Here is a 13803-nt window from a genome sequence, read left to right on the forward strand (position 1 = left end):
GCGTGCCGTACGTGTTCCTCGAAGCTGACGAACTCTCGTGGTTGATATTCCAGTTTCCAGCGCATGGTGCGGTGCAGCGACAGCGCCGGTCCTCAGCAGTGCACGTACACCTGTGGCACATAGCATGAGAAAGGACTCTGAAGAGGTGTTTTTGCAATATTGGTGAGGTCAGCTCTTGTTAGCTCATGTCCGTTGTTTCTTGCGTGTGTTCAGTAGGTGGCTGCAGGGAAGAAGCACTAGTTTTTAGCACGTGCGACGAGACGAAAAGACGTGGGGCGGCCGCATCGGCAAAGGCTCTGTGGATGAGGTGTGACGTTACTTTCACATACCGGAACCGCTACCGGGAGCGAACGACAATCGCCTACGGCTCCTTTTCAAGTGCATATCTTCACCGATGATGAGGAAGAAAGAAGGCTACGAGAGACGCAGGTTTGACAAGCATGGCGTGGATGCAATGGAAGAGGAAAACGATGCGTGCATCGTTGATTTAGAGTCGAAGGTTCAGAGCCTCAAACAGGTAACGGCATCCGTTTAAGGCCCTCGGGGATACCGTGCGGCTAAAGGCAGAGATGAACGAGTAGTAGTTCGTCAACTAGAGGCCAGGGGATGGATGTTGGTACGATGTGGCGGATGGCGGTTACAGATGGGGGATATCCAAGCCGAGCTGGCTTGTCCCATAATACACGCTCCCCGAGAACTAATATGTTACGTGCAGCTGACGCAAGTCACCGTTACTCAGGCGTGAAATAGGTATCACAATCTGTAGCCGAGTGCTGGAGTGTAGATGTGGTGTTTGTTTTGCAAACGCATGTGCAGCTGAGCCTGGCCATGCGAGATGAGGTCCAGGAGTCTAACAATCTGCTAGAGGGAATGGTAGGTTTTCCGGTCTGACGCGGCTCAGTATACGCCCGCCATTGTCCCTGTTTGACGGTGCATCCGCGGCGTGAAAGGAGAATGGTGGCGGGAGTCAACCTCTCAAACGAGCCGGCAAAAACGAACAGCGACGCTCAAACGTGGGTGTGTGGCCTAGATGGTGAACTTTATTATTAAGACAAATATGAGACATCTGCTGCTGTGACACTGTGGCATATGTGCGAGCCGTCGTATCTGAAAGCCGCCCAAAGGCAGGCGCTGGGTGTGCTCAAAGTTACCTGCCGTGAACAACATCAGCTCTAGTTGCTTGGCAGCTCTGTGCAGTGTCCACATGTGTCTATCTGCTCTCGTCCGGCTTTTAAAAAGTTCTAAGCGAGTGCTTGTGTAACGTGGGGGACCCCATTTTTCGTTGGTAGCTCCAGAAGGCGTGGCGTGGGCGTGTCGGCTGCCCCTAGGCTGGTGGTCTCGAAGGAGTCCGCAGTTCTATCGCTGCCTCAATCAAACGAATGGGAAACCTGTGGAATCAAGGAGTAAGTCAGATGTCCTGACCCGGAGTCGCGAAGTCGTGCTGTCAGGGCGAGCACTTAGTCATACAAGTGTCTGCGGAAATGCTACCTTGGGCTTATAGTAAAGGCACAAAGAGTCTCTGCCTCCAAGTTCGGTCCATTCGCAGGTTGCAGAGTCACTCGGCGTTGCCTGTTCGCAGAAGAGCTCGCCTCTGGAAGATGTATTTGTTGGCGTGTCCCCTATTTCAAGAGAAACGCAAAAATTCATGCGTAGTACGGACCACCAGCACTGTTTTGCGTTGTGTGTGTTTGCGTCTGCTGCAGGTCGGGTGGCACACATGTTACCTAGCTCTCTTTGTTATTTTCATTTTCATGATATTCTATTTCTTGTACGGCAGATCATCGTCTTAGTCAAATGCCTCTGATGATCTGTGTCTTCGTCTTCGTGCTTGCGCCTCTAGGCCGGAGTTCCGGTCAGCACTGCTCTGTTGTTTTCTGCTACTTTGTCGTGTGCCGCCATTTAAGACTACCCTTCCACCAATAGGATATCCAGAGTCACAGTTGATCAGATACGACTGAATATGGTCACCGCGACACCTGCGCACATACCCGCATTGACGGCAGGTCCCGTGGACGGGCAGCCAGTTTTCTGTCGTCACAGCCAGACTTGCCTAGACCCCGAAGGCGCCTCGTGTCAGTCACGATGGCAGCTTCAGATGTAGCTTCGGTCATGAAAAAAAAACCACAACTGTTGCCTGAGTATCGGGCTCACAGCACCGGTTGCTCTCGTTGCGTCTCTTCCGCTGCTATGCTGCTGGTAACGGCGAATCAAATTCAGAAAACTACGTTCGCCTTTGGGAAAAACACTACGCGACGACCGCGCAGTTATTCCTGAGGCACTTGCGCTACATTACTGAGTGTCAGTGGGCAAAACGATGTACGAGTCAGGAAGAGATACCGTCTTGCGATGCAAACGGGGGGCACAAGACCATCGCACTGGGGCAAATAAGGTCAGAGCACTCAAACAGAGCCGGAGCCCCCAACGCTGAGGCTGCCGCGGACGCCGTAGCATCAGTCGCCAAGCTAAAGGCCAGCGGAGAGCGTTCTTGATACGATTGTCGTTGAGGACTCCCCTGTGTGCAACCCATCATTATTCTCACGGGTGCTAACTACGCATTTCCACTTTTCACTGTACGCTCGTGTCGCCCTCATTGGTTCTTTTGATTCTGGCAATGTCTTCTGAGACCGCCATGATAGAGAGGTATCCGCAAGAGGAGGACCGTGTTTCTTCTCTGGAACTGAGCTGGTGGGAAGGGCTCTGGAGGAATGCGTTGCGGCCACGGAAAGAGAAGGCTTCTTTTTCTGTTTAATTTCGGGGTGCTGAAGCGCACGAAGGTCGCGCACATACGGGACTCCTGCTCGCTTCGACTGTTGAATGGTTATCGGTGATGGCTCTTCACTGGCTTTTTCCCCAGTGAAGAGGCCTGCAGTACGCTTCACAGGAATACGAGTCCGGATTAGCTCCTCCATGACACAAAGGTATTGCCGCCTGAATCTAGCACTCGCCGTGTCATTCGCTAGGCGCTCTTGATTCGAATATTTCTTTGTTTCAGAAGCAAATATCCTGGCATCCGGGCCCGGCTGAAGAAGAGCTTTGACTGCCGCCCTCGTTTTCACTCCAGGTAAATTCCGAAGAACCGTCAAGAGACAACTTTTGTCGTAGCGATATGGGAGCTCGGGCACGCCAGTATCATCGGTGGGAGGGATTGCAATGCTACTACCATAACGAATACAGAAATTATCCGGTGCCGCCCCTCCCTCAGAGCGTTCTTTTGCTTGCTCTTCCTCAGTAGTGATTCCCCCTGTCTGTTTGTTGTGAACTGCTGAGGGCTCCTGCGCCACAGGCAACATAAACCTGTTGGTGCTGTACACATTCGCTAAGATGGCAAGCATATCAGAGTATCTCGCCGTCAGTGCTAGAGCAGCCTCTGAGTCATGGAGGAGGACATTGTGCAATTCGTTGAAAGATAATACACTGCCGTGGTCGACTGCTGGTATGTTATTGTTCGTCGATCCTCCGACATCTGCGTTAGGCAAGGGTCTGGTGCAAACCAAGTTCATTGTGAGAGCAGGCTGAGAAACACCGACTGAACACTGCTCCGAGTCATTCAGAAGGTCCGCGGAATTTGGGACGGCGTGAAAGCCGCTGGTGAGAGACGATGCATCACCAACAAGTGCCATCGAGAAAGAAACCCACAAACAAGAAAAAAGGCGATATGTCTATATCAACCCTACTGCGAACAGCAGATAAAGATGGCGAGCCCGGAAACTAATCTGGCTACTCAGGGTCAGAACGTAAACGTGTTTTCGGTACACGAACGACAAACACGCAATGGAAGAAAATGGCTAAGCGCTTCTGCCCAAGCATAGATATCGGGCAAGTGTGTCTGGTAGCCCGTGACACGATTCTGAGGTGCTCGTAGACGATGCTACGAGCAGGGGTGCATCACAGCGTACTGGTCCTGCGCTTGATAGAATACCCTCTGAAAGGGCAATAAAAACATCAGCGGGCCGCCGGCGAGATATATTTCTGCTGGAGCAGTGCGATTCACTGCCACATCGTGTTGTGGAAGCGGATCCCCGCATATTTCTTACACATAGGCACTATTCCAGTTCACATCTGACGCACGGTAATTATTGCTTCGGCCTGAGATATGCCCCCAGCAAGAGTTTTAACGAGTTACTGGAAGCGGACCTGCACTCTTAGCGGTTTGTTTCCTATCGGCACCGGATGGCGTTTCCTGTAATGCGAGCGAAAGAAAACCGGGTCGTGACGTAGTCGTGCGCTAGGGACGTAACCTGGGAGTTTGCGGGCTTCCTATGCAGTCCCCGCACGCGACATGACGTCAAATACTGTGACTGAGCTCGCCGTCATGATGGCAATTCGACTAAGCACCCAGAGGGCGAAACGCATCATCTTCCGCAGACACGACATCGGACCTCCCGTTTGGCCACGCTCAAGCGGCCTGTCGGTGCTAAACCTGTGCTGGTGATATCTCACTACTCGCAAGGCACCACGAGTGACGCTGGACTAACGAAGCCTCAGTGTCTGTCACGTGTCGAGCCGTGTGTTTCGAGGGATGGTGCCAGAAATCAAACGAAGGGCATCCACACCAGTGCTACTGCTTAACGCGTTTGGTGACTGCGCCTCCTCCCGTATGTGCTTTGCACTGCCCCAACAGGGCTCTTGCCGGCTCCTCGATGCAGCGATGAAACAAACAGAGCAGTTGTCCTTGGGTCATATCGGTTGCAGCACGAAACGAACCGCCTCCATAGCAGTACCCCCAGCGCTTTCCCCACAGCGCCTTGGCACGCCCGGGACGCTAGCAGAAACTAGGGACAGAGTGTACGTACCCCACTGAGAAATCTATGACCAAACTTGAACTATTTCCACCGCGCAGACCGCATGTAAGGGCGTAGTTATTTCTTTTTCTCTGCAAATGTTTTGCAGACACTGGAGGAAAAGACAAGATTCCTCAGGCGGTTCCAGTTCATCTAACGGCGTTATTTCGGTAAAGACAAGAGTAAAGACAAGCCAACTAAATAACATACAGCAGCTCATCCCGAGCATAGCAGCCTTTCTCGTCGTTCGGAATAGGAGGATAGAACGCAACCATGGCGTCCTGATGACCGATGTAGAGGTTGTTGTACACTCGCCAGTACACTTCACGCACCTGTAAAGGACACATCCAACAAAATCACGGCAATACAACTGTTGCCACACATACGAGTCAATGGCACATTCCCTACTGAAGTCCTCCAAACAAGCAGACTCTCTACGAAGTTCAGTGGGATTTCCGTCCGCCAAGACATTGTTGCGAAAGAAAAAAAAACCTTCTCACGGCTGTTAACTTCTGCTTTCGCCATGACAGAGAGAGAATGTCGTGCAATAAACGAGGCTTCGCCGTCGGGGAAACATGAGGCTGGAGTACTGCGGAAAGCACACGGCAGACTTCCGTTATTCTCACCTTCTTTGCCGGATGAAACAGGCCCAAGAGGACGTAGCGGAAAACGATACCCGCGCCGAGGGAGACACGCATGCCATCGACCGCGTCAAAGAAGGCCTGCAACGAACATTCCCGCCCCCAACACAACGCGATGAAGGCAATCTACGATATGGCGCGTAACATCTTCGTGAACACCCACCGCCCTTTTGCAGTTTCACCCAAACCAGCACACGCCACACGCTCAGCTATGGACGCTCGATTCTCAGTCACGGCGGAAAGGAACGCGGCGTTGATTTCACTGCCATGAGAAACGAACCCTGTCTGTGGCCTCATGCGTCGTAAGCGTAGGCGTGATCCCGAAGTCGCGAGCGCAAAAACAGCCATATGTGTGGCGAAGCTTCCTTTGGGTACCTGAACAAGATGCGGCGACTTTTCGAAGATATTCGGCCACACGTAGTTCATCAAATGCAGCAGCGCATCTTCACAGCTCAGACCATGCACCCCTGCGCCACAAAGCAAAACAAGGTACACCATACACAGAAAAATCCTGCCATTCTTGTAATTTGCAGGCAGTAACATCGATGCCGTTTCATCGAACCCCTTCACTCCATTTCCACACTCACGTGACCCCCCCGATGCAACAAGCTTGCCACGCACCGACACCCACAACAGCTATCCACCACATCACAGTTCACACGGGAAAGAACACCCACTTTACCAGACGCCGGGAAACCACCCCGCAGCAGAACCCAGAACCGTTCACAAGATAGGACGGCCACACGCTATATGAGCCCAGACACTGTCGCAAGTAGACGACTCGGTTCCTCCACACAGGCTTGGTGCCTCTGCAGCTTCCACAAACGGCTTACCAAGAGCTAAGTGCTTGGTCGCCCACGCAGCAGTCTGTCTGTGCACGAGGTCGCGATCCATGAGAGCGTCTTCGAGCAAGGGGACGACCGTGTAGATGTAATCCTTGGCCATTTCTCCAATGTACTCAAACATGAAGGAGAGCGTCTTGAGGACACCATTCTGCACATTCAGCTCCTGGACTCTGTATTCGTTCATCAAGGCGGGGAGCACCGAATATGGCAGGCAGGTTTCAGCCACAATGGCAATAGCGATCGTAGTGCACAGACGCAGCTGGCGCTCCTGCACCTTCAGGTTGTTCAGCAAGGTGGCCAGCACGTCCTGAGGACCGATGGTTCGAGCAATGTAGCCGAAGGTGTTGACCGTCGCGCGTCGAATCGCCTTCTTGCTGGCCTTCAGCATATCCAGCAGATCGAAACAAATGCGATCCCACTCCTTGGGCGACACCAGATCTCCTCCACGGTCGGCGATACGCCCAACAAGGTCAATCACGTTCTCTTGAACCTTCTCGTGTCGGTTTTTGAGTATCGGCGTGAGACGCGGAAGCAGATCCTTGATCGGAGGCGTCATTTTGTTCATGCCAATCACATTCACAATCGCCTTCAACGCGCCCAAAATGCTACCCAAGACCTGGGAAAACCCGACACCCAGGGGAAGCCACATACAAAACAGGCTGCTGAACCCCACGACTCGGTTCTCCGCCGTTCTGCCTAATGCATTCTCTCCCCCTCTGCACTGAGGCGATCAACGCGGCCGCCATAGGAGCATCCTAACAGATAAATGTGGATCTATGTCATCCGCACGCTCGTTCAGGTTCACAAAAGCTGCCTTCCTACCTACCGCTAAACTGGAACGCACATCACCACCTAGTTGTGAAACTCACCTCCGGATATTCTTCCCCGAGATATTCGTACAGGAAAAGTCCCAAATGCCCAAGCATCTGCTCCTCGCCGCACTTCTGCATGACGACCGCGATGCGTGCAATGAGGTCTGCCGCTTGTTGCCTGAGTTTCGCGCTTGGAGTGTTGAGACGCCAGCGAATAACACCACAAATCTGAGGCAGGTACGGCTTGATGCGCGTGCCCAGGGCGTTCACGATCGTAGAAAATCCATTCAGCAGAGCAGTGGTGTCTTCCGACGTTTGCTCCTGGAAGGCGTACAGCAAGCCATCGATGAGCTGCTCCTCCAGACGATTATCGACATCCAAGACGCCGTTGTTCACAATGATCTGCTCCAGAGCCTCCAGGGTCACCTTTCTATCACGCAATGCCACACACCAGGCAGAGCACGGAGAACCGTGGGTGCATGTCCTTCCTCAGCTCGCGCAAAAATGGTGAAACCCGGTTGGCATCTCTACATACATGCGCCTACATATATATACATGCATGACTACAACCGTGTACTCGGACGACTATTCAATTGTGCGGACCGATGTCCTCGATGACAACACGTCCAGCAAAATGCATCAAGCACACAGGAAGCCTGAAGCCCCATGATCATCCCTCCTAAAAAGAACAAACCCGGTCAAGCGCTTGGAGCCCCTACGCACGTGCAACCACAAACAACGACTAAGGAGCCCCGAGACCAGCTGCGTTTTCATTCCCGTTCGTGGCCGTCTACGTCGCAGAGTGACGTCGTAGACAAACCTGAAAGGCTCGCTGGGGTCTTTCAGGTCTTCTACAATTTGCTGGATGATGTGGGCGCCCCCGGCTTTGTTGGCGATCTCCACGACTGTCTCAATCAGCAGCTTCGCCGTGCGGCGATCTAGAGCGTTCCGCACCAACCAGACCTTGACGAAAAATGGCGGCACGATATCTGTGCGGATGTATTCGCTCTCGACACCTGTGAGGTGAGCAAACACGCAGATATCGGGAGGAACGGTGTACCGAAAGAAAACATATTAGGCGCATGCACGCAAGTGGAGCAGAAGAGTTGGCTGACGCCCTGTACGTGTTCCATGCCTACACTCCGCCTCGCCATGCAATTTGCTCGGAGCCCCCGTCTGAGTTCTTGCGTCTGACGCGCCATGTCGCCTCTGAACCACGTAGCTACACACAGCTTTCGGGCACTCCTTTCCTCTCCACCATCAATTCCGTGCGAAGAATCGAATGCCCGTGTTATGTGTGTGAGACAAAACAACAACTACGCTATTTTGACCAGTTTACGCTGCCTTCGCGCGCGCTGACTCCACCACGTTAGTGCCCCCGAGATACAGGCTCCCGTCCACACCACATACTCCATCCGGCGCAGCACTCGCATTTATTTGGCCTTCCACGTACCTTCCGTTGCGACACACTGTCGGACGACTCTGAGAACGATTTTCTTCATTTCTTCGTCGTTCGTTTCGAACTCACGCACCAACATGACCATAACTTCTCGTGTATAGTACGAGGCGTGGTAGGCGTCCATAAGAGGAATAATGGAACCGATAGCCTTCAAGTACGCCGCGAGACCCTTTCCTCGCATTTCTCCCATACCCTTCCAAAGAGGCCTAAGCACACTATCGAAGGCTTCGATACCGTACGGCGCCGCAGACTCAGCCAAGGCGGCGAGCGCGAGAGCTGTGACTGTCTTCACCTTGAGCACTTGGTCGTCAAGTCCGTGCTGGATGATTTCCACAAGCTGTTTCAGATGCGGAAGCACTCCGCAGCCCATGAGAATGGACATCTGCTGAATGATCTTGATGCCTGTATGGCGTGCTTGCCAGGATTTCTTCGACTGGCACACGGCTTTGAGGAAAAGAATCAGCGAGGGAATCCCCAACGCAGACGCCACAACCGCAAACGCTCTGAACGCAGAACCCAGAAAATAGCATCAGCGAGAACCCATATATCACAGGGCAACAAACCCTAAACCCTTAAAGTGCGGGGGGTGTGTTTCGCGTCAACCTGCCAGCTACCAGCTGCCTTCAAGTCTGTGTCTTACGCATCCGGAAGTCAAACCACGCATTCTCTCTGCGCTGCTACTTCCAGTACACAGCTCGAGGCGCATCATATCGAAGGCGTGTACTCAAAGTCCAAATTGCGAATGGAACAAGACAGCGAGGTACACAAAACCAAAACCTTTGCGTCGAGAAGAAACACAGTATTTGCCACAAGAACCCCTGACTCGTTTTCAACCGCAGAAAGACGTGTTTGCATGCAGAATGGTGCAAAATATGCTTTAACGTCCGACTCAGCCAGAGCGACTAGCCGCGCGATGAAACATCCTCCAGTATGTTCTCGTACCTTGCAGTTGTGTTGCGGACGTATTCGTCAGGATGGTCGATATCGGGACGCATAGTGGCAATCATCGTCGCCAGGCCGGCGGCCTTCGCCAAGTTGGAGATGATTTCTCTTCCCTCAATGCGCGCATAGTAGTCCTCGTCGATGAGAAGCGGCTCAATAACAACGAGGATCTTATGGACGTACGGACGAACGGCATCGTCGAGGCGGTACAGCACGCGATCGATAACCTTAACCAGCAAGTGTCGCTCCTGAGAAGTCACTCAGACACGCACGCCGGATGCGATTTACGCAAGTGGAACCTCTTGACATACCGCCAACATACTGGAACCCCCCAGATGCACACGCGAACAGCAGCGTCTGCCCATTAAAGCAGTTTGGTTTGTACCTATGCAACCCTCACACGAAAATGAACAGCGGAGAAGACCAGCATGAAACAAAGGAACGCAGACATGCCTCGCAAGCTGCCCCCAGCATCCCGCTCTTGCGGTTTGCCACAGCGACATCCTGCGGAACCCCGTGGTGCTGCACTTTGAGCGCCGGGAAGAAAAGCAAGACACCGAGGCAGGCGGGCACCCGCCTCACATGCGGCCATATGATACAGCAATCGAAAGCTTACTTGGTCCTCCAAGGTGCTCTGCATCATCAGAGGGAGAATCTGGTTGAACAGCGCGGCTGCACCAAATTCCTTTGCCTTCTCTGTCAGTGTTCGGAGCGCTGTCCGGCGCAGCGGCGGCGTTCCATTCTTGATCTTGAGCAGAAGCAACTGAATCTTGCGTTCCTTCACCTCCTACAAGATTGGCAAAGCACGCAAACGAATGCAACAAAAACCCGATGATGAACGAGAAGACACGTATCTCGCGAGGCAGACTTCCTTGTCCCTGACACAGCGATAACGTGTGAACTGCCAACACATTCTCGACAAACAACCTCTGCACAAGTCACGAAGCAAAAAATCTTTCGCACGGCCACCATACCCATCAGCGTGAAGAGATGAGCTGGTAGTCAGAATAGGGCGCGGAAACGCATCTTTCATCCCGCTCGCATTCTCACCTCTTGAGTCATTTCTTCCTCGTCCTTGTCTTCAAACAGTTTTGCGAAGAACTGGTAGTCTTCAGCCTTCATTGTGACGCCGCCACCCTCCGCGGTCAATTGGCCACCTATGCCCGTTCCCATGGTCATGAGGCCCTCCATGCCGCTGGGAACAGAACCCTCTTCGGGCATGGTATACAGGGGAGTCACGCCGATCGGCGTTGGGGTCGCCGCGACGCCCGGCGTCATGCCAATGGCCTGATGCCGGGCACGCGCCGCCGCCGCCGCAGCGGACGAGGGCGGAGGGTTGTAATCAGCTGGCGGAGTGACGATTTCGTATCCCTCCTTGGGCAGCAGACGATCGAGTTCTTCGTCAGTCATGTACCGCGTACGCTCGTCCTGCTCCTGCTGTATGCGCAGCTGCAGCAGCTGCTCAGCAGTCGACAGAGGCGTCCCCGGAGTCAGCGGCGTCGCCCCAGCCATCCCTGCAAGGGCGGAGACACACATATACAGTGCAGCACGGAGGGAGGGACTGCACGGACGTCGGCAGAGAGTGCGGGAAGGCGAGTCTCTAAGTGGCAACAAAACAAAACAACGCCGCAGGCATTGCTAGGAAGCACCGCGTTCCCCACCGCTCCCTGTTTAGGCGGGCGCCAGGCCCTCGTCGCACGTGAGGCGCTATCCTGAGTCCTCACCTGTGACGGCCAAAGGCGTTATGCCAGGGGTCATCTGGCTGGTCATCGGCGTGCTGCCGTCCTTTCCAGGCGTCATGCCCGCACCGCCTGTCATGGGTGTGGCTCCCGGCGTAAGGCCCGCGGCCGCGGCGGCCGCCATGTCGGCGTCAGAGCCTGCGCCTAGGACTGGAGTGGCGTCCCAACGGCTGCGCTTTCGCCCCATGATGGGCGTCTGCGAGCCCGGGGCGAGCATCGGCGTCGCGTTGCCTGAGCCGCCTCCGTGGATCGGCGTGCCTGCGCCGGGAACTAGCGGCGTGCCGCTCCCCCCCCGCGCCATCAGCGGCGTCAAGCCGCCGCTTCCTGACATCATCGGCGTCCCCGCTGTGTTGACAGCCGGCGTCGCCCCCCAGTGGCCTGGTGTCGGAGTCTCCTGTAAAAATCAAACCGAACCGAGCGCCACGCACACACACTGTTGCAACCAGGAGTGGGAGCGAGTCACGTCACTGAAAGGACAGGTAAGACGGAGGTGACGACCGGAGCCCAAGAGAGCAGCCGCGGCACGAGGCGGACGACTTGCAGGGTGGGAAAAACACACCACAGACAGATCTCGGCGACCCCGAACGCTATTCCGAAATATCTAACCAGCTTTTGTGCGTGCTCTCGCCACAGGCCTGGTAAGAGAAGGCGTCAGCATACGGACATGCCCTAGGCACATTCCCCATACGATTCACTCTCTCACCCTCGCGTTACATAGACGCCCTGGCCTACCTGTCCAGTGCCTCCGACCGTCGGCGTGGCGTCCCATCTGCTCTTCTTCTTTCCAGGCGCGGCTCCAGCGGCCCCTGCTCGAGCGGCTCCTGCGCCGCTCTCCCCGCCGGCAACGAGAGGTGTCTCGCCCCATGCGCTCGGTGTCTGTCCGCCAGCCTGCAGCGGCGTATCCCATCGGCTAACGAGGGCAGCAGCAGCGGCTGCGGCGCCCTCCTCGCCCTTTGCGCCTGAGGTAGCTTTGGCGCGCGCAAGTTCCTGCCTTTCTGCCTCGGTGAGCCCGTCCCCAGTCCCCTCCGCCCCGCCATCCCACCGTCTCCGTTTCTTCTCAGGCACGACCTCTGCAGCCGCCGCGCCCAGCTGTTGCTGCTGCTGGTGAAGCTGCCTCTGAAGCTCCGCCTCCTCTTGCATCTTTCGGATTTGACGAACCGCAGCCTGCTTTTCGCGATCCAGTTGCTGCTCCAGCATGACGTCAGCGTAGGTACGGGCGCTGTCGCCGCCCCGCGAGTTGGCGCCGAGCTCGCCATCCAAAAAGGGATCGGCACGCTCCGGAGAGAGCGCGCGTTGGTAGCGCTGTCGCCGATAAAAGTCCTCGCGGGCGGCGATCGATTTGTCGACGCCACCTATCCCTTCCGACCCTCCAGGGCCGTCGCCCTCCTGGATCATCAGCATCCGCTCACGCTCCGCTATGCGAGCCCCGTCCTCAGTTGACCGCTGGCCGCCTCGACTGGGGCGGCTGCCGGATAGACCCGAGGACGACCCTCCAGCGCCTCCATCGTGAGCGACGAGAGGTGTCTCTGCATCGATTTCAGTGACGTAGTGCGCTGCCGGTGTCTCCCCGTAAAGATGCGCATCGAACGCAACGCCTGCACTGTCCGTCGCCGCAACCGAAGAGGCGTCATGGCGGCTGTTGGAGCGCCCGCTGCCGCTCCCGTGGTTCTCCATGGCGCTGACGATGGGGCACGAGCGAATGCACAGAGAGGCCGCAAGAGAAAACGGCCTACGCTACCCGAGCGAAACAGGTGAACAAACGGCAAAAAGATGCGGCACACACGCGGGAAATGGGCTACGTGAGATGCGCAGGACGACGCGATCCGCTGAACAGCAACAAATGTCGGCGCCTCGCTGACAGAGGGGCCCCGAAGGCGCACAGGATACTGCAAACGCGGTTCTGCCACAGTTGCGTCACGAGTAACGCTTCTCCGCGACGAGAAGGAACAAGAAGGGACAGGTTGACCTCTGCGTTCCTCCACAGCCGACAAGCCATGCATGCGACGGCTTCTTCACCGCTCGTCCCTGATTACGAAATAACGGTCTCCTGCATCAGAATGTGAGCATGATTAGACGAAAAACTCAGAACGGTAAGCAAGACAATGAGCACCACGGGCTGGGGTTACGGGCGACGAGGGAGGGACGGCATGCCGCACGGACGGAGGCGGTAGATTTGCAGAACTGAAACAATACGGTTTGCCAAAGCGGATTCATTGAGGGGCATAAGAAAAGTTTACGTAGCGCGGTCAGAAATATTCAGAAAACAGGGTGGCATTTTCTCTGAACATGGGGAAGCAGGTATCCTCGAGAGGGAGAATGGCTAAGCGCATGTAGAAGAGGTTCGCCCGACAGCAGGCAAGAAATGTTCATGACAGTCTGCAGAGACGGATTCTTTTACAAACCCGAGGCTTCCAGCATGCGCAGGAGGCTGTTTCCTGATTTGGTTTGCAAAATACAAAAAAGAACACGAGAGAAGAAGAAAATGACGAGGAAACGTTCTTCTGGCCGCTCTCGGCATTGAGCGAAGCTCTATTGCCTATCCACACCCTCGGGGGAGGAGAAACGCGAAGGATTCTCGGCAAAA

The 13803-nt window shown here is 55.0% G+C and overlaps 2 protein-coding genes across 2 annotated transcripts; one reads left to right on the top strand and one right to left on the bottom strand.

Moving 5' to 3' along the window:
- Window positions 1-394: 394 nt before the first annotated feature.
- Window positions 395-1790, top strand: BESB_051610 (uncharacterized protein; the record flags this gene model as incomplete). The annotated part of the gene is made up of 4 exons (XM_029363596.1): window positions 395-499; window positions 817-873; window positions 1329-1403; window positions 1704-1790. 4 exons carry the CDS (start codon window positions 395-397, stop codon window positions 1788-1790), a joined length of 324 nt encoding a protein of 107 aa, XP_029219519.1.
- A 3188-nt stretch (window positions 1791-4978) lies between these two features.
- Window positions 4979-12893, bottom strand: BESB_051620 (putative U2 small nuclear ribonucleoprotein family protein; the record flags this gene model as incomplete). Its single annotated transcript, XM_029363597.1, has 12 exons — window positions 4979-5113; window positions 5408-5503; window positions 5798-5889; window positions 6256-6883; window positions 7137-7509; window positions 7900-8095; window positions 8533-9041; window positions 9481-9728; window positions 10097-10267; window positions 10531-10994; window positions 11205-11613; window positions 11952-12893. The coding sequence occupies 12 exons, from the start codon at window positions 12891-12893 to the stop codon at window positions 4979-4981; spliced, it is 4263 nt and encodes a 1420-aa protein (XP_029219520.1).
- Between the last annotated feature and the right edge of the window lie 910 nt (window positions 12894-13803).

The sequence above is a fragment of the Besnoitia besnoiti genome, chromosome IV (assembly GCF_002563875.1).
Source record: "Besnoitia besnoiti strain Bb-Ger1 chromosome IV, whole genome shotgun sequence".
In the NCBI taxonomy this organism is placed as follows: domain Eukaryota; phylum Apicomplexa; class Conoidasida; order Eucoccidiorida; family Sarcocystidae; genus Besnoitia; species Besnoitia besnoiti.